Raw genomic sequence first — 20,103 nt, forward strand, 5'->3', positions numbered from 1 at the left:
TTTGTTCTAGACGCGAGGGGTTGCCGCAAGGCGGTGAAGCCAAGCGCACCGCCTTTACGGCAGAATTTCTCCGCCTTCCTGGATCTGCCCTACTTTTGCAAAATTCCGTCGAGCTGCGCCGGCTCACAGAGCCAACATTTGTCTCCACGTTCGGCTTTACAAGCTGGAGATTTTCATCTAGTCATCAAATCATGCCGAAATTTGTGCCTCGCGAGCGCAAGCACAAGCGCAGGCAGCAAGATGCGGGGCCGCCAGTTGACACGAACGCTACGGAGATTATGCCCATCTCCAAAGCCGAGAAGGAAGCGAGGAGACAAAAATTAAGAGAAGAGCTGCGGGCACAGCAATCAAAAATCTCAGCAAAGAAGCAGAAGCGTCTAGATAAATACATTGTATGGGCGCGTGCCCCGTGGTCTTTTTACAACGCTAATTTCAAGTACAGGAAAATAAATTGAAGAAAGAAGAAAACCTCGAGCTCCTCAAGAAACTCGCCGAAGCGAAAATCGACACCTCCGGCCTCGTAAGTTCGAAGGAACTAGGCAAAAGGAAGAGAGACGGTCCTAGTCGCCCAGATTCTCATCGTTCTGCTGTCAGCAATGAAGTCGAAAATGACGCGGTTGACCTTTCTGGTGATGAAACCGACGAGGAGGACCTGAAGCTGAAGGCTGCGGCAGACGGAGATACTAGTCAGAAAAGCTCTACAACTCCTGCTCCTGCTCTTGGAATCGGTCTGAAGCGACCTCTTGAAATTGGCCCAGATGGCTTCCCGGTTCTCAAGAAGCGAAAGAGGGCCCCGAAAATTAAGCCGGTAAAACCGGTGGAAGAACTACCATGGGAAGGATTTGATTCTGAAGAAGAAGAAGAAGGAAAAGAGGGGAAAGAAGACAAAGAGGCGGATGAAAACGATAAAGGTAGTGAATCCTCAAGCGATTCTGGGAGCGATGATGTGGACGGTGACTCCGATTCAGAGGCCGAAGATAAGTCTGGAGAAGAGGAAGGTTCTGAAGTCGAGGATGAAGATGAGAATGATTCGGGATTAGAGGCTGCAGAGCAGCCTCGGAGGTCTGCTTTCAAAGCATGGGCAGTGCAGCAGATCAATGAATCTGTGGGATTTACGCCTGCACCACTCCCGGCAACACAGATTAGCTCTGCCGAGCCCCTTGTTCCTCCAAAAAAGATACCCAAGAATACTGTCGTCGAAGAAGAGCCCTTGCCTCCAGAGCTTCAGGTGACCAAGGGAGATCCCAGCCGCAAGGCTTTCAGCGTTCAGGTGGATCGCTCTGAAGAAATACAAAACGCTCGCCTTGGATTGCCTATTGTCGGTGAAGAACAAAAGATAATGGAAGCTATCCATAACAATCCCTCCGTTGTCATCTGGGGTGCCACTGGAAGTGGTAAAACAACGCAGTTGCCACAGTTTCTTTTCGAAGCTGGTTACGGTAATCCCAACAGTCCTAACCCAGGAATGATCGCTGTCACCCAGCCGCGCCGGGTCGCAGCCGTCAGCATGGCGAAACGTGTTGCCGATGAATTGGGGCAGTTTTCTGACCAGGTTTCTTACCAAATCAGATTCGACAGTACTGTCTCAAGCAAGACAGCCATTAAATTCATGACGGATGGTATTCTCCTTCGAGAAATCGCCAATGATTTCGCTTTGACCAAGTATTCCATCATCATTATCGATGAGGCCCACGAGAGAAGCGTGAATACAGATATCCTAATTGGAATGGTCAGCCGAATAGTGGATCTGCGGAAAACTATGAGCCAAGAAGACCCGTCCGTGAAACCATTGAAACTTGTCATCATGTCGGCTACCCTGCGGATATCAGACTTCACGCAGAACCCAAGCCTCTTCCGACACGGCCCACCACCATTAGTGCAGGCGGAAGGTCGCCAGTATCCCGTTACAGTGCATTTTGCACGACGTACGCATCGGGACTACGTTGAAGAAGCATTCCGGAAGGTCTCCAGAGGTCACCGCAAGCTACCTCCAGGAGGAATGCTTGTCTTCCTGACCGGTCAAAACGAAATCAAGCAACTGTCGAAACGGTTGAAACAGGCTTTCAAGCCGACGCAGCGTGGAGAGGCGGTACAGGCTAAGGTCCAGATATCCGCCAACGAAGCGCCACTCGAAGCAGAAGATCTGGAGATCGGGGGTCCTGAAACCTCCACTCCTGGGGCTGAGGACGACAGTGACGTGGAAATTACTGGTTTGGATGACGCTGAGGAAGATGAGGGCTTTGACCTGGGTGAGGAGGCGATGGACTCCTCCACTAAAGTCCATGTTTTGCCTCTATATTCCCAACTTCCGACAAAGGAGCAGTTGAAGGTCTTCGAGCTGCCTCCAGAAGGCTCGCGACTCATCGTCTTGGCAACAAACGTCGCCGAAACCAGTCTTACAATCCCGGGAATCAGATATGTATTTGACTGCGGGCGGTCTAAGGAGAAGCAGTACGACTTAACTACTGGAGTGCAGAGCTACCAGATCGGCTGGATCAGCAAAGCAAGCGCTGCCCAGAGAGCTGGACGAGCTGGACGAACGGGCCCAGGTCACTGCTACCGGCTCTACTCTTCAGCTATTTACGAGAGCGCATTTCCGGAATACACGGATCCAGAGATATTACGAACCCCTATCGAAGGTGTGGTGCTCCAGATGAAGAGTATGGGTCTGCATCATGTTATCAACTTCCCGTTCCCAACACCACCCAGCCGTGAAGGTCTAGCCAAGGCAGAGAAGCTCTTGAAGAACCTTGGAGCGCTTGCGCCGAACGGCCAGGTTACGGAGATCGGTCATCGGTTGTCTACATACCCCTTGTCTCCTAGATTCGGAAAGATGTTACAAATCGGTCATCAGCACGGCTGCATGCCTTATGTTATCGCGCTTGTCGCGGCACTGGCTGTGGGAGATCTATTCATCCCAGAGAGCCAGGTCGACATGACACCTTCGAATCAGGACGATGGCGACGATCCGGACAATGTGTACACGCAGGCAGAACGCCTGGAGGACGACGCTCGAGAGAAGCGTCGGAAGGCCTTTACCAGAGCTCATCGTCTTTTCAGCAAACACGATGATACTGCTGATGCGCTGAAGTACCTCTCGGCCATTTGTGCCTACGGCTACGCTTCTGATGGCGACTCGTTCTGTGACCAGATGTTTCTGCGAAGCAAGGCTCTCAAGGAAGCTTCTCAGCTCCGCCGCCAACTGACAGATATCGTACGCGCCAACAACCCGGGCTTGATCGGCGCATTCGAAGCCCGCCTACCCGAGCCAACAGACAAGCAGTTGAAAGCGCTGAAACAGATCGTAACGGCTGGCTTCATCGACAATGTTGCCATCCGGGCAGACCTGGCTCCGGTCCCTCCAGAGATGCCACGCAACCCGAAGAGGGCGATCGAAGTGCCGTATCTGACGCTATTCCCGTCGCGAGAGGGCCGGGCGACAGAACTTGACGAGAAAGCAGTCTATGTTCATCCCTCGTCCGTTCTGGCTCAGCTCTCACCCAAGGAGATGCCGCAGTATGTCATCTACTCTCATCTCCAGCAATCCTCGCCCTCGCTCGTGTCCGACCAAGCGCCAAAGATCAGGATGCATCCTCTCGTGGCGCCAAGTGGTCTGCAGCTTTCTGCAATCGCCCACGGAACTCCGTTAATCGAGTACGGGAAACCACTCGGGAAGATTGAGTCGCTTGGAGGAGTGCCTGAGCGGCGCGAATGCTGGGTTATCCCATCTCTTGTCGGTGGACCTGGAAGCACAGGCTGGCCTTTGCCTGCAAAGAAGGTTGTACAGAAGAAGGATGTGAAGGAAGGGTGGGTTATCGAAAAGTTTATCAAGTGAATCTTGGGTTATTATGCCAGTTATGATTGTGGTATTAGTTTTTCTATACAGAAGTGTCTATATATAGACTTACTTTTTGGACATAGGTTATGAGTGAGTCGTGTAATGTGCATATCATCAGCATTTTCAAAAACAAAGCACTTCTCCAAAGATTGCAGCGTATTTCACTGTTTCCATTGCAGAGATAATTGCTTCTCGCAAAAGTCTAGAACAGAAAGAATATATACCGCCGTCCTCACCGACTAAATCAAGACTCCTATAAACGCCAATAAACCAACCCATCATCTGAAGTATCAACATTTGAACTCGCCACCCTTGCTGTTCCATGGCAGACAGCTAATAAAGACCACGCACACGGTCCCGCTCACGGTCTCTGTCCCGACCTCGATCTTCATACGGTGCTCTATCTTTCTCAGCACTCCCCCTCTCCCAATCCTCCTTGATACCCAAAGCCTTGCGGAGCCGCTCACTCTCCTGGATCTTCGCCTCCGCCTGCTCATGCACCTGATACGACTTGAACTGCTTCCTCTCCTTGGGCGGCAAGTCTCTGCCATGACGTCCTCCTCCTCCTCTCCTGTCCCTGTCCCTGTCCCTACCATATCCTCCTCCTGGGTATCGATCATCAGGACCAGGTCCAGCAAGCTCCTCCTCCAACTCCTTCAACAGACGCTGCCGTAGCGCTTCGCATCTCTCTTCGATCTCTTCCTCGGTCAGAACTTTTGCAGTCGTCTCGCCGTCCTCTCCCTTCTTCCCTTTGCTTTTCTTGAGTTCCTCCTCAATCCGCTCGTTCTCTTCTTCCAGCCGCTCCCGCTCCTCAAGGACTTTCACCTCGATCGCCCGTTTTCTGTCGTGCTCCAGGATCTGCTTGTCCGGTTTGCGCTGCTTAAAGGAGGATCCAGGGCCACCAGCGTTCGCACTGGATACGGGTGGGTAGGGTGCGCCGTAGCCCTGGTCGCGGGGCTTCATGTACGAGAGGTTGCGCTGGACGTAGCCGGAGGTACCGCTTCCGCGGGGGGTTGGGAGACCGACGTTGGATGACATCGTGAGGGTGGTTTATTTGATCTTCAAATTATTTGTGGAATGAGGATGAGGTGAGGAGTAGGAATCGGAGCAGCAGATGGCTGCTGCTGTAAGGTAGGAGAGGTACTTGGAAATATTAAAGGTAGACGACGTGGGTATATTCTGCTGGATGAGGCCGTCTTTCACTCTCGAGTCATGGTATTGGGAAATTTCAGAGTTGGCCTCAGTAGCTGCGTTCAAGCAGCGCAACCAGCAAAGGTGGCTAAGAATTGAGGGCCTTGAGCCAGGCAGTTAATTGATCGTCATAAGACACGCAATGGAAGGATTCCACGACTGTGCCACAGCTGTCAGATAGTTAAGTTTGCCACGTGACCTTGGATGGAAATAACCAGCCACAGTTGCCCCAGTATTTCCAAGCTTAGTGTATTAGGTAATCCATGGATAGGTTTCGCTAGACTTGATTGGACGAGGTTTTCCAGCAACATCTACTATACTCTGTACTATTGTCTTTGGTATACTCTGTAGATCTGTGTCTAACAAGTGAACATGTATTTTGTTATATTTTTAACGGAGTCTGTGACGGCGCGGCAGACACCTAGGCGGTAAGGTAGGCGGTGTTGAGCATTCCTTGGTCTCTGGGATACTGCCGGTCCTACTTGCCTATATATCACGTTACATGAAGCCCTGCGAATCCTTTCCTTTCTTTTCCCCTCATGCTTTCGATTCTGTATGACAAGCTACCATAGTTTTAGCTAACAATACTATGACTGAGCGCCATCACAGAGTCAACATCTCACTGTGTGACCTGGTTAATTATTCATCCATTCATCCTACAAGTCCTTGTGACACTACTCAATACCTCTACTAGTTGTATTCATCCACAAGATGAGATTTATACAGGGGAATAAAAGTTGACGCGGGTAAGGCTGTGGGAAGACCTTCTCCCTCCTACAATGTACTGTAGCCTTGCTTAAGAGCTGGTTCAAGCTACAACGTAGCACCTACGACCATAGGGTGTGGAAAACAGGGCTTCCCGTCCGCTCAGCCGTACTTAAGCCACACGCCGGGCGGTTAGTAGTTGGGTGGGTGACCACCAGCGAATCCCGTCTGTTGTAGGTTTTTTTAATTCTTTTTTCTTTTGAGAACCTTTATATGTTTGTTCTCTTTTTTTGTTTTTTGCTTCCACGGCCTGACCAACGAGCTTCGTGTCTCTTTCTTAAGTTGTAGATTTATTAATCGACAGTTAATACATGACTTTCTCGCTTTGATTTCCAGATGGCATGTTGACCCAAGTACAATTCAGGTAACCTACTTTCCACTTCCAGGTACAATACGGATCCAATTAAAATCACCCGAAGCAAGTGTAGGGAATGATATTTCGTGCTGATAATATGAGGCTGATTCTTTCAGTTTCCCCGAAGGATATACACGTAGCTTCGCCGTTTTTTCAATTACAGATCCGTATATAAGTCTAGTTGGAAGCTTTGCACCCTGTACCAGCCATCGAACTCCTCAAAGACATTGTAGAACTGCTAACACTCCCCTTTCCGTAATATGATACTTTCGCCCTGCCTCTGATAGATAAAATATATAGGCATATGACACCTTTTGCATGTCTTTGTTTCCCAGTTTGACTTCGTTCCAGGCATTCTGATTGGAACAACCCTCCTATTGGTCCACGTGGTGCAAAGTGCAATTTACATCCTTAAGCGTAGCTTTCAAGTTAGGAGTGCAAATTATAGTCAGGTTGCTTTGCCAGTAGGTACCTAGCTGGATGAATTTACGCTTGGACCTGGAAGCGGTCTTATCATGAATGAATTGATCGAGAGATTTCAAATTTCTGCATTTTTCACCATTCACCTTGCCGAAATAATTAACTTCCCAGTATTTCTTGAGAATATACGCCGGGGGCCAACGGTAGGTACCTATACATATCCATGGACATCACTCTGAGGAATCCTTAACAGACAGTGGAGTAAATTCTTGCCTTAAACATGGAGACTGTAGAAATCATCCAATGGTAGAATTACCACCTTCGACGATATAGTCTTACATAGTCCCTATTACAAGTGGTGAATATGAATATTTCTTATGTTGAGGAAAGCGGAGAGAAGTAACTGGAACATGTCCCGGATACATTCGCAATTCTTTCTAGTGATAACTGTCATAATCATGATTATTCATAATCTCAATCTATCCGGCCAGAAATTATGTTGCCTACTAGCTAATTACTAGTACCTACAGTAAATATCCTAGAGTGTACAGTATTCCTACCTGATCTCACTATTAATATGGTCTTTTCACCAGAGATATTTTTAGTCAGGCAACGGTTCCGTTCTAGTATTACTCACAGCGTGCTTGCCGAAGTATAGCTTCAATTAAAGTGAAGGTTTTCTTAGCTTCCATCTTCACAGGACCCCGAGAGAAATAAAGAAATTTAACTCCCATCACCGTAATGTATTCCCCCAAGATATAGTTATCTCCGTGGAACTTCTACTCCAAGATACATTGTCTCTTCTACTGCCTTGACCAAAAGAAATTCACATTCGCTCATTGAGAGACTGAGCACAAAAGCAGGCAGGCCAATACTCTATATACCTCCGGGACCCACTGTGATAGTCTCACTGGTTGGCCTTGTTCAGCCGCAACTGATATGTTGTCCTTCTTTTGCCATTGCCATTATCAGAATGCGATGCTTCTATTTGGATGGACTTCGAACGTCTTACATCCATCCGAAGTCAAGTTCGATTTGTGAATTTCGAAGAGGATGGGTGCGCACCAACTCTAACGCAGCTGCTGGTGGTGATTTCCTAGTAGGGGGGCTAGGAGACTGTCCAGTCCGCGGGGTCTATAATCCATTATCAATATGATGATTTCTGCGTCCTGTCACCTGTGCTATCCATGCAGGTGATGGGAGCAGTGACGTTAGCGGACCGCTTTCAGTCTCGAAGCTTCCTCCGTCCAGGAGGTATAATCGATGATAAACTTTACATCTATATCATGAGAACGTCTTCAGAGCTACCGCTCAACTTATCTGTTTGTTAAGAAGTTCTCTAGCGATCTCTCGTTTTAGACAAAATCTAGAGATACACACAGGAAGAAATAAACTGGCAGAGAGAGAACATCCTGAAAATATTGGAGGCTGGGAATACAACATTGCATCTTCCCATGTGAGCTTACATTCGGTTCCTCGAGAAGGAGGGAGGGAAACTACAGATGATTTTTGATAACTGCACAAATCCAAAACTACACTCTCAGAAAACTATATACGCTTGACTGCATGCATTTATTCATGAGCAAGTACTTGCTAATGATAGCAAGGTGAGCCCGGTCGCTGTCTAACTACTATACTCCCCGAAAACAAAGGCCTCTCTAGACTTGTGTGGCGCGAAATGCTGAATTATAGTGTACTCGTCCACATTACCGGACATGATTATTTACGGTCAAAAGAAACCAGCATCAACTGGCTGTGGATGTGAACCTCTTATATAGCAAGCCGCGAATTCCATCCTTATACATCAGAAGGAGATAGCAATGGGTCCCCGGTATGAGCTCAAGGCAATTGGATAGGCCGAATTTACAGGAGGCATCCGTGGAAAGAAAGGAGATGAAGCCTGAAGCCTATCTGCTAAGATAACTACGTTTATAAATTGTTGATTAGCACTTTTCAAGAAGAAACGGACAATGCTTGCTCCATTGTAGCCACTATACTTCTTATTTATCGGTTGGGAGAATTTGTCCATACAGTACAATACATCTGTCTCTTTTTCGATGCGGATAATACTCTAGAGACAGAAATGCTTTTAAACAAAAGTATAGCCCCGTTCAACAAATACGCATAATCATACTGAAAGGTATATCCAGTCATTCTATCGGCAGTCAAACCGGCATGATGATTCTCGAACTCCGCTCCATCAATGAAGAACTCCGTGAATTCCGGCCTCTCAAGCTATACGCCAACGGAATGATTAAAATACGGATCGCGACCTTAGAAAAATGGTGTTCAGTGATTATATGGTCTCAGGAAATTCGCATCGTCAGAAACGCCATAGCCCACGGCGGCAATGTATTCATGATGGCAACAAACGAGGTGGCAACGCGGCAACACCAGCATCTTCCGTCTTGGATTCTCCGCTGAAGACATTGTAAGTGCCAGATCATCACAAGCAGTACACTATAGAAGCTGCCACACAGCAGCTGCTGGAATAACCATGCCTACCTAGGTATATATAGGTAGGTAAGCTGGCAATAAGTTAACAAAACATTTATTCGACTTCCCATGCAAGAGCGTCCATTTCAGGTGAAGTCGGACCTTTGGACCTGTTAATGGCTCCCTTAAATCATCAGCAAAGAAAACTGAGGCGGTTTGCTCCCGCCCCCCCCCCCCCCCCCCCCGTCAAGGATCCAAGGATTCATCAGCAACTATATACTCTTCGAATATTGGCAACATTCAAGAAGGCGAGAAATGTCTAAAACAGATAGATGAGAGCATGCTACCTACACTCAACAATTGTCAAATTCAAAGAGAGAACCAACAGAAGCAGTACTACTTACTTGGATGCTGCTTAGCTTACCTTGGCGATCAACTTGGGTAAACCAGCGGTTACTGGACTCAAGAGGGATGGGTGTCAAATACACCACCCGGATTATTTCTTCAGACGCCTCATTTCGGAGAGTTGGCCATTCGATAGAGTCTTTATTATAAGTCTGGGTATGTATTTAGATATTTTATTTCGAATGCCGTGGATGTCCTCTGGACAAATACCCTGCGTCTCTCCTTTTCCTTCCCACTGGAGAAATACGGAATAGAAGTAGAGTCAAGGCCAAACATGACAGTTACCTCCTCCTTATACTGGAATTGGAAAGCTAAGAACAAGACAAGAAAGTCTCTATCCTTGAGGACAAGCGCCACGAAAATTGAAACACGGGACACAGATTGTGTGGAGGTGGTCGACCGAGTACCTAATCTGTTTATTGAAGGTCCGGAAGGATCAACACCATGAAACAACATATGCAATGGTAAATGTCTGACTGTACACGCTGTTTTATGTGTAGATATATACTGGTCACGACAAGTTCTGATGCAATAGCTATAGCCGGCGGGAGATCACCTACAAGGAGACGGGGTCAGCGCCGGCTGCAGCCGGAAGGGGCTCGATAGGACCTAGGACAGTATGCTCCCAAGGCTAGAAAAGGGATCACTAAAGCCCCTACTAAGTTTCCAGCAGAAAACAGGGAGGACTGAAGAGCAAACTGGCCTGGAGAAGAATGGGTGGAGGCCTGCTGGTCTCAACGTCCATCGGTCGGATGAATCATCTGTTGACTTTATCGTTCCGCAGAGTGAGACTTTTTACTCGTTAAAGGAAGTGACTGGAAAGACCCGAGATCTGTCCGGTTAAGAGTGTTACATCTACCAGTGCTCATGACTCATGTGTGAGAATCTGAGCGGATTTGCAGTTCCACACTACAGTGCAATGTAACTTAAGAGATGAAAGCAATGAACCACTTTTATTCAGATTAGCTAACCGTGTACCGATTCGAAAAGGCTGAGCGCCCTCCAGTTAACCCCATGGACTGTGCCTATCTCGAAGACTGTCATGCCGAAGAGAACGTTCCATGTTGCCCTCATGTCCATCGACCGGTAAACTCACTGTAAAACCCACTCATCAGACGCCCATATCAAATGAACAAACCCCGGAAAATGTAAGCATTATTAACTACTATCGAGGCATATCTTCATTTCATCGCCATCGCAGTAAAACAGAAGCAACACATCAACCCACATGTAACAACCAGGAGGTCGAATGTTACATAGATGTTTTTCCTCCTCAATCTTTCATTTTGCGCCGTCATGCCATGTAAATACCGGCAAACAATCACACAAACAAATAGTAACATGTTAACCCATATATCCCCCGTAATTCCCTGTATGTATACACGCCCCGATGAGATAAAAAGTAGAATATTCAACACACGGATGGATAAGCGAAGTTGGTACTGGCTGAGCAGGGTAATGGATATCTTAAGCCTTTGAACCAGAGGTAGCGCCGACATCTACGGCCGCCGAACCGGCACCGGCTGCGACCTCGACCTCGGAAATAGCAGTCACAGAGCTCGTGGCTATGTTTTTGTACGACTCAACTGGACCATCAACTGTGCTTTGGGTATCTGTTGGGGGTGGTGTTGGTGGTGCCGCTCCACCAACTGGGGGCCGGCAGGCTTCGAGCTCTGTGAGCGATCGTCGAACAGGCTGGGGAGAAGACTTGTGCGAAGCAGGCGGTGTCGTCGAAGACGTAGCATTAACAGTAGACGAACTTGGGCTTGTAGTGGTTTTCGAGTCGAAAATCAGCTTCTCGATGGCCACAATCTGTTTACCATAACTGAACTTCTTCAGCTGGCTGAGCAGAGGTCTGATCTGCTCGATAAGAGCCTCGCGCTCGGCACCCTTCAACGTCCCGAGAACTTTCTCTAGAAAAGGGTTAGCATATCGAAGACGCACACAATGCAAGTCCACTCGAAGGCACTTACGGATCACATAGTTTCCGTACTGATCACGCATCAGACCCAATAAAGGGTTCTCGCCTCTTTCATTTGGCGAAGTGAGCATATGAATGATCTGACGCCGCTGCCCTTCTTCACCAAACTCGATACTCTTCTCCACAACGTTGCTGGCAAATTTGTGCTTGGAGAAAACAAGGAGCTGTGAAATGACAGTGGAGATTATCCTCGAACGGTCTTTTTCCTCTCCATTCTCGATCACGTGCTGAATCACGTAGTTTCCAAACTGGTCGGGGATGAGACTGGCGGTGCAGGCGTGAAGTTCCGCGAGTATCGACTGCCGGTCAACCTCCTCACAGTGTTCCAGCATTCTCTGAATAACACGGCAACCATACGGGTGGGCTGCAAGACGGTTGACTTGTCCCTTGAAAGCATTGATAATAAACTGCACGTGCTGCGAGGGAACTCTCTCGATCGCCTTCTGGATCACGTGGTTACCATTCTGGTCCCGAACGCATTTGAGAACGTGGTTCTCAAGCTCCTTAACCATGGAGGCTTGTTGGTCTGTCAGGATATGCTCCAAAGCCTACTCAGAGTTAGCGATAAAGTCTCCAAGACGAGAGGGAAGCCACATGCCTTCTGCACTACTCGGCAACCATACATCTGGGTGGACAGCGCAAGAATATGACCCTTCATCTGATTCGCGAGGATCTTCTTCTGAGACTGGTTACCATGCTCGAATAGCTTCTGCACAACATAGTTGCCAAAGACGTCTGTCATCAGCTGCAGTGCGTTTTGCTGGATCTCACGGAAGACCTGTTCCTTCTCGTCACTGTTGGCAGTCTCCAGCTTCTGCTGAATGAAGCGTGAACCGTGCTGGTCACCGCTAAACTCGACAACATGGTTGTAGATATCCTAGGAAAGTTAGCTGTGGATCGATGACCAATCAGGAGAGAAACAAACCTTCAGCTCATAGCGCTTGTTTCCCTTGCTGTTGGTTCTGAACTCCTCAAGAAGAGGGCTGCGAACAACCTGGCTCGGGTCATGGTCGCGGTGAGGGCCTCGAGGGACGAAGGCCGCTGCCCCGAGACCGCCAAATGGAGCCACCGGATAGAAGCCCGAAAGAGGGTTGAATCTCGCGGCCGGGTAGCATGCAAAGTCGTAGGCAGTTGGAAACTGTAGACGTGGCTGCAGTACATTGGCTGCCGACTGAGCAAAGTCCTGCTCGTGCTGCAACCCACGAAGCTTCCGGTCCAGAAGCGTCGCTTGCCCATCGCCTACTTGGTTCGACAGGCGACTTGCCGAAGACGTCCGGTACTGAGCAGCGGCCACTGGCGGAGTGCCCGCAGCAGAGTAGAACGGGCTATTCAAGCGAGTGTAATCGCTTGGGGACACTGATTCGCGACCTCCAAATCGTGACGTACCAGAATGATAGCCTATAGGCAATTCAGGTGGTCCATCGGGGGTGTATGCATTTAGCGCCTGGTAACCCCCCTCATCTGCGGCAACGTCGTATTTCAGTCTGTTAAGCGACGCATCGTACGATCCTTGTGAGACATAGGAAGGTCTCTGCTGTGAGGGAAATCCATTATCGTTCAGTTGAAGCTTGCTCAGGCCGGAATTGAGGTCCAGTTGGCCGTTTGTGTAGCGGCTCTCGAACGCCGGGCTCTCAGAATGAAAAGAAGGATGCGCGGAATGAGTTGGCCTCTGGGAAACAAAGGATCCAGAATTATGTGAAAGATGCGAGTAGGGAGCTGAAACTGCCGCTCGGCTCGGTCCCTGGGAAATAGACTCGGTGACAGCCTGAGTAAAGGACGGGATATTCATCGATCCAATGATATCGTCTGACCGCGGCACGTCTCTATCAGCAGACGATAGAGCTGGTTTGGTTTGGAAACCTGGCCCAACACTACTCCCTCCAAACGCGGATGAGTTCAGCTGCCGACGGCCTCCATCTTCATTTCGAAACCCTCCGAAGCTGCCGAAACTGATCGTATCCGCACTTGAGGATGAAAAGGCCTCGGATGTGGGATTCAAATACCCTTTCTGTGCTGAACTGGACGGTGTCTGACCAATGGCTGATGGCCGTGGAAGCGAGAAGTACGATGTCGCGTCGCTCGTCTCCGCGAGAGCCGGTGCACTGCGGTCGTTACTGCGACTCTGCACCGGGGACGCAGCCATACTCTTGTTTTGAGTCATGGAGAGTGAAGAGGACGTCGAGCTGACTGTGCTCCACGGAAGACTAGGACGGCCACTCCATCCGTCCGACTCGGACGAGGATAACAAAGAACCCGATCCTGATTTTCCTTCAAAGGCGTTCTCCGGACCGTTCAACTGAACATGTTGATCTAAGGTGACCAAATTAGCTTCGCAGATTGTGGCTGAAATGAGACCAACAGGATCCCCACCTCTGACTATCCCCGTGTCTGCGGGGCCATCCGTGAAGCTGCTTCCCAGATTCGCGTTGCCCCAGATACTGCTGTTCCAGCTAGACTTGCTACTACCAAATCCTTTCCCCATAGTTGTATTATGAGTTGCACGCGAGCGCTCACTGCTCATCGAGGACGGTCCGATATTGGTGACTCGGTTGGAGCGTACCTAATTGTCGAGATGGTCAGCACCATCACCTTCTACATAATAGCAACCGGGAAGTGTGTATCGCTCACATTATGCACTGCCGTTGCGTTCGCGGCCATCGCGGACGCCATCCCAGTGTGCGTAGTCCGTAGAAATGGTCAAGTATGTACTCGAACGGTGGGCGAGTATTTGCAGTTGCCACAAGGCTATGTTGATACTAAATGACAGGTCTGGGGACGGAACGTGGTCCGATGAATATTTGCAGAGGGCACAAGGCACCCGGAGGCGTGCGAGAGAGTGAAATATATGACTGTCCAAATGTAAAACCTCAGTCAGCCAGCTGCACACAGAGACTGGGAGGGGGAAGGGCAGAAGGAACAAGGCAAGGAAGGAGCAGACTCACCAAGGGAGGGGAATGAAAGCGAACTGAAGGGCCCTGGTCAGACGCAGTGACTGGGCTTAGGGCATGTACAATTATACAGTATGAAGAAGGGAAAGGGAGAGGTTGGAAGAAGGGAGGGGAAGGTAGGCGAGGGTGAGAAATGCTGGAGAGGGGAGGTAAAAGGATTTTGGGGAGGGCGGTGTCAAGCTGAATGCAAGGTGACAGGAATCGGGCAGGTTCCCCTTCGTTTGCCAGCGCAATGTCAGCAGGCAGCCGTGGGCAAGATGGTCTGCATGTACCGTGGAGGCTCACTACGCTCCGTGCATGCTCCAGGAATCCCGATTCTCGCAGATCGCCCTCATGTGGGCTGTGGAGAGACCGGAGCAGTGGGCAACCCGACGGACGCTGGGAGCTCGGGTGATTCGCGGAGGCAAGGGGGGGAGGGACGATGGGATTGCGGACTGGCGTGTGAGGAATGCTATCCGTCGCGGCGGACGAACGAGCAGATGTGATTAGTCGAGGAACGAGGAATGGGAATGTCGAAGAGACACAAAGGACTGGCGGAAGAAGGGCATAAAAGTCATCCAACGGTCACACAAGACGGAAGCAGCATAACACAGGGCACCGAGCAGGCCTGGAGGTCTGGGGGGGGCAGATCTTTGTCTCGCCAGACCGGAGCTGCCTAAGCGCTTTTCCGATGAAGAAAGGTGACGAAGACGATAAAGAACGGTGGTACGAAGGAGCACAAGAGATGAGAAGAGGGAGAGGGAGAAGAAGAAACGCAAGGCGAAGAAGGGGGAGGGGAGACAGGAATAGCTGTGTATGATAAGGCCCGGAGGAAGGTGAAAAGGTCGATGCAGAGAAGATGCTGCGTGTCTCGTCTGGCCACAGATGGGTAAGGCTGTGACGGTACCAGAATGACGACGGGCGGGCAAGAGGTACTTGGGCGTGCTGGGATTTTTTGGTGGTGGCCCAGGTACCGGCAGGTCTAGGGCTGATCGGTGGCCCCGTCGCGATACCGTCCGATACGCTCCACCGAGACGATCCAGCGCAGCCAAAAAAAGCGCCCGCGCATCTAGCCTCCATCCCAAACTCGGGGCCGCCCAGGCGCTTCTTTTAGGCTTCTGTTTAGTGCCCTTTGTTCAACTCTCGACAAAAGAACCAGCCTTTGTCGGGTGGGCGCCTCGCTAACCTCCGCAAGCTCCCCCGCGCTTCCTGACTCTCACTATTTGTAGATCCTGTCGCGCCTGTTGCGACGGCTGAGGCTGAGGCTGAACGCTACAAAGATCGTGCCCGCATCCTGCAGTCCACGATCCTGCTGTTGCGTACATCACCGCAAAGCCAGCCGGTGGTTCGAACGCAAAGAAACACGGAGCTACCACTCCTCCACGCCAAGACTTCACGATCCATGCCGCAGTCAGTAGTTCGGACATCACTTCCTGGCGATCCACCAGGCTTTCTGGCATGTCACCCCGTAAATAGCGACCATGGATACATCTCTTTGCCTGGCAGTATTTCTCTAGCCGCTTGTTGGTGCCATCACAGACGGGAGGCGTTGGTTAAACCTGATGTGCCCTCGAACTACCATGGTCCGTCGGCAACAGCGCTACGATCCTGACTTGACCGGCTGGTCCAGGAGAGGCGACCTTGGGATCCTGGACTCTAGACTCGGTCGTTGCATACTCTACCAGCCATGTCTCTGACGTCCTAAACCTTCTCAACAGTACTGCTTGCTGTACTATGGTCCGATCTGATCGGATCAGATTCAGATCTAGGCCCTTTTTCCTCACCTCAACAGGTCCGAGGATGGGTGGCTTCTGCGCGGCGTTATTTCAGGCGTTCAGTTGCTAAAAGGGGAATTTCTTTCGCGCTGAAAAAAAAGATAAAGAGAGAGCCCCCAGGCCCACTGCCTGCTCCCTTTGTTCGCTTCGGGTGTCGATAGTTCGCTCTTCGATCGGGCGGTGCGTTGTGGGCGGCCGCTCAGCCTGCCTGGCTCCTGCTACGCTTACTTCCCAACTCAATTCAACTCAATTGACAGCGCCGTTGGCCCAGCCCATAGTACTTCTGGACAATGACAGGCTCTCAGAAGCTTACAGCCACTTACCCCCCTCACAAGACCCGTCACGAGATCCCTATCCTCATGAAACTGACAAAAAGGAACAAAGGAAGGACAACTTCGAAACCAAACCCTGGAATGACTATTGGGGTTCTTACCAAAACAACCTATGGGGGGATGGTATGCAGGGATGCTGTCTGGATCATTGAAATGGCGCCAGAGGGGCTCCACTGATAGTGCTCCTGGAAGACATTTCGATAATGTCGGGTTAAGTTAAGACGTGCGTAGCTGCGGAACCCAAGCGTCGATCAAAAAAGTGACGGGTGCCAGATGTCCCTGGCTAGGCTCGCTTGCGCCTTGGCCCCTTGCCTCTGTGATAGTACGCTGAGTGGGCGGACTGTGCAGGACGTCAAATTCCTGAAATGTTACGCATGCTTCGTCTCCTTCCCCGCCTTTTCTTCTTCTCGAACATCGCAACCATGAAACGGCACTGCTGGCGTCCTTTGCCACTGGCAAGCCGTGTTTCGAGACTCTCAAAATGAAATGATGATACCTGGATTCTTTAGGCAAGATTCCCTGGATTAGCATAGCACCTGCCCCAAGGGTCCATTAGGAGATCCTGGAAACTTCGGATACCAGATTAACCGTGATCTTCTAGATAGCGAACCGAAACATACACCATATTTGTCAACGCTCCTTTGCACAGTTATTCAACGGAGCAATTCCCCAGGTTCTTCTTCTGCTATTTATTGAAGTTACATTATCATAGGCTTCTCCGGCCTTGCGTCCCGTCCCGTAGCCACCGCAACTAGCGCGGCCCCTCAGTGGGCCATATTCTTCCTGATGGCAAGGTTGACCGGTTCATGGACAGGACAAGGTACTTGAAGACTAGCGAGGGATTCTTCGCAGCTTTTTATCTCGCAGACTCGCAGGTCTTGTGCCACCTTCATTCTTCGTTTGTCGTTGCTCCCCCCGCCCTTGGCCACCCGGGCTCCCGCCTCAGCCTGCAGATTGGTCTGTCGCCTTTCCCGCAGCGGTGAGAGCACAAGCTGCACGACATACGATGCAGTATTCCAATCGTCCCCTATGACGGCGCGCTTGCCAAGAACTTTCTTGGTATCACAGCTGGAGCCTGCAGAGCTACTCCGGGTGACTCTCTTGGCGAACGGGATGCCATTGGTAAGTTGGATGTCACTGCTCACCCGGAAGCATAAATGGCTCTCTGCCTCGCTGTGACCGTGAAAATAGAAAGGCCTCACTCGGCTGTCAGTAGGCACTGTACCTACCTACAGTGGATACATACCAGCCTGTGAATCCAGCCAATTTACTGTACTATTCACAGTGAGGCTTCACCCAGGAGATAGATCACGACAAAGCTTCATGCGTATAGATCATGACGACTCACAACGGGCCTGTAACTCCACAGCAACCCTGAAAACGAGGAGATTCTAGGAACCAAACCTCCCAGTACTTCAAGTATGCGCGTACGCACATCACGTACCTGCGGAAAAGGTACTTAGTACGTACCTACTGTACGTATGGACGTACTTCGCATCCATCCACCCACTGTATTCCCCGTAGAACGGCGGTCAACTCCCAACGGTCTAGATCTCAGGTCAGGACAGGGCGAGAACGGGCTGAAAGATGTCATTCATTAACCCCATCCATTATTATCCCTCGAGTCTACATACTCCATGCCTAATACCTAACCTAGACCATCCGACCCGATCGGTCCCATCCAGGCTAGAGTCCAGACCACCTATTGAAAACCAGACCAAGGTTCGAGGCGTGCAAAGGTTGGGTAGGTTAGGTAGAGCAGCATGCGAACCAAGGATCTAGATCGCCGATCTGAAACGAAAGTTGCATAAAGCCTGGACGTTTCTTGATCTTTTACTCCGTACAGTGATGGGGATGGATGCGGATCTAGGTGGATACAACATCTACCTCCGTAGGCTGTACGACTTCGACGCTTTGACGGGGCCTTGCCTCGACCTTTCCTTTCCATTGCGTGTATTTTGCCTTACCTACCTACCTACCAAACGTAACAGGAAAAAGTAGAGCGCGCCCGACAGTAGCTAACCTATAATTTCTCTTTCTCTTTTATGTAGGCCATGAGCGGCCCTGAGCGGCCGCCTATGCGCATTATTGCTTATTGATGGCTCACAGAGTGTTCAGTAATAGCAACCCAAGTAACTGTAACGAAAAGGTTCCCTCCAAACGTTCTATTTTCCGCTTCATACTCGTGATCTGCATCCTTGTCTTATCATTTCATAGCCTGGAGTTTTTATCTAAAATGCCGGTGGGTAGCATTTTATTTTACGCCACCAAATGGTAAGGCACATTTATATAGCAGTAGCCCACTTTCATTATTCGAAGAAAAAGAAGCTATTAAGTCGGAATTTCACCTGCCCAGTTTTAAGATATGTAGATATTATTGTTGTTCTTGTGGCCATGGCATTTCAATGCCCCAGGCGCGATTTCTATGTTTAATGACTCGTGCTTCCAGGAGTTCTTTCTGCCACCATTAAAAAATCCATAGAGTTTTGTTAACCAAAGGCAGGATTAGTTGAATACTATCTATACCCTAACAATATATAAATATATGTTGATATTGGCCATTAACGTCCAATTCAGATGGACTCTTCTTGGCCTTTTTAACACCTCACGGCTTAGGAGTATATATTGTCCTATTCTAATCGATGTTTTGAACAGTCTCGCTGATATCAAAAAATTCGTGACACCCTCAGCGATTAATTTCCATGTTATTTTTGCCTCCCCTAGGTACTCAAGGCTTCTCCAGCTATGGTGCGACGTCTCGAGGGGAAGGAATCTGACGTGACGAGATGCGCTGACCACGTGCGGTGAGATGAGATAGATCTAATGCCAGGCGCTGGGATATTGACCAACTCTCCGACCCTATCGTCATTTTGAAGACAGATGTTGAATGGATCCTCCACCCAAGCACGAATCAAGTACAACAATTTAACTTCCCATTTGGGCTTTTCCGTTTTTATTAACGCAATTTTAACAGGACACAGAGCAGTAATATCATTCATCTTATCTTAGACACACAGAAAAATAAAAAAGCAGATCCTTTAGGTGTAAGGAATCATTGGTTGGTTAATCCCCAGCATGTCAGCTGGATGTTGGCAGGTCAGGCCTCCCGTGCTGACATTATCAACTAGATACGTTACCTTCTAACCTAGGCTGATAAATATTGATAGCCATCTGAAGGACGGAGCAAACCTCTGAGCCGACCCGACTACCTACCCACCTACCTACCTAATAGACCGAATCTCCACTCCGACTGTCCGATACACAGCCCCGTCCAGCTCGAGAACGTTCATGCCGAAACCAGTCCAATCAGGGAAATAAAGTCTCAGAGCAGAATTTGCCGGCTCAATCGAGCGGCTTCCTGTCTATGTCGGCTTATTGGGGCCGATCAGGAGCTGTGGTGACAAGGACGTCCAAGCGGGATATCAGTTTGATGATGTCCAAAAAACAGTGACCTATGACTGGTAAGAGATGGATGTCTTAATTTTTAATCGCTGTGAAAGGCCTTTTTCCAATTATTGAATTTAATAATTGCTGATTTTCTCGGGATTAGGAGATTTTTGTGCCAAAGGGAAACCGGAAACAGGAACCCTACAAGTATACATAAGTATTATGCCCTTCATCCTATATATGTGGTAGACTTGCTTTCATATCTACATCTTTGATTGATACTCTATCATT

At 49.5% G+C, this 20,103-nt stretch overlaps 3 protein-coding genes across 3 annotated transcripts; 1 reads left to right on the plus strand and 2 right to left on the minus strand.

The window, feature by feature from the left end:
• Positions 1 to 191: 191 nt before the first annotated feature.
• On the plus strand, positions 192 to 3,835 carry VTN00DRAFT_8761 (uncharacterized protein; the record flags this gene model as incomplete). The annotated part of the gene is made up of 2 exons (XM_069435646.1): positions 192 to 392; positions 443 to 3,835. 2 exons carry the CDS (start codon positions 192 to 194, stop codon positions 3,833 to 3,835), a joined length of 3,594 nt encoding a protein of 1,197 aa, XP_069285571.1.
• Positions 3,836 to 4,171: 336 nt separating this feature from the next.
• Positions 4,172 to 4,876, minus strand: VTN00DRAFT_8762 (uncharacterized protein; the record flags this gene model as incomplete). Its single annotated transcript, XM_069435647.1, has 1 exon — positions 4,172 to 4,876. The coding sequence occupies one exon, from the start codon at positions 4,874 to 4,876 to the stop codon at positions 4,172 to 4,174; it is 705 nt and encodes a 234-aa protein (XP_069285572.1).
• Positions 4,877 to 10,877: 6,001 nt separating this feature from the next.
• On the minus strand, positions 10,878 to 14,049 carry VTN00DRAFT_8763 (uncharacterized protein; the record flags this gene model as incomplete). The annotated part of the gene is made up of 6 exons (XM_069435648.1): positions 10,878 to 11,323; positions 11,384 to 11,939; positions 11,990 to 12,268; positions 12,317 to 13,701; positions 13,762 to 13,951; positions 14,020 to 14,049. The coding sequence occupies 6 exons, from the start codon at positions 14,047 to 14,049 to the stop codon at positions 10,878 to 10,880; spliced, it is 2,886 nt and encodes a 961-aa protein (XP_069285573.1).
• Positions 14,050 to 20,103: the final 6,054 nt, after the last annotated feature.

This window comes from Thermoascus crustaceus (assembly GCF_041956765.1).
Source record: "Thermoascus crustaceus strain CBS 181.67 unplaced genomic scaffold VTN00scaffold_6, whole genome shotgun sequence".
Taxonomy (NCBI): Eukaryota; Fungi; Ascomycota; class Eurotiomycetes; order Eurotiales; family Thermoascaceae; genus Thermoascus; species Thermoascus crustaceus.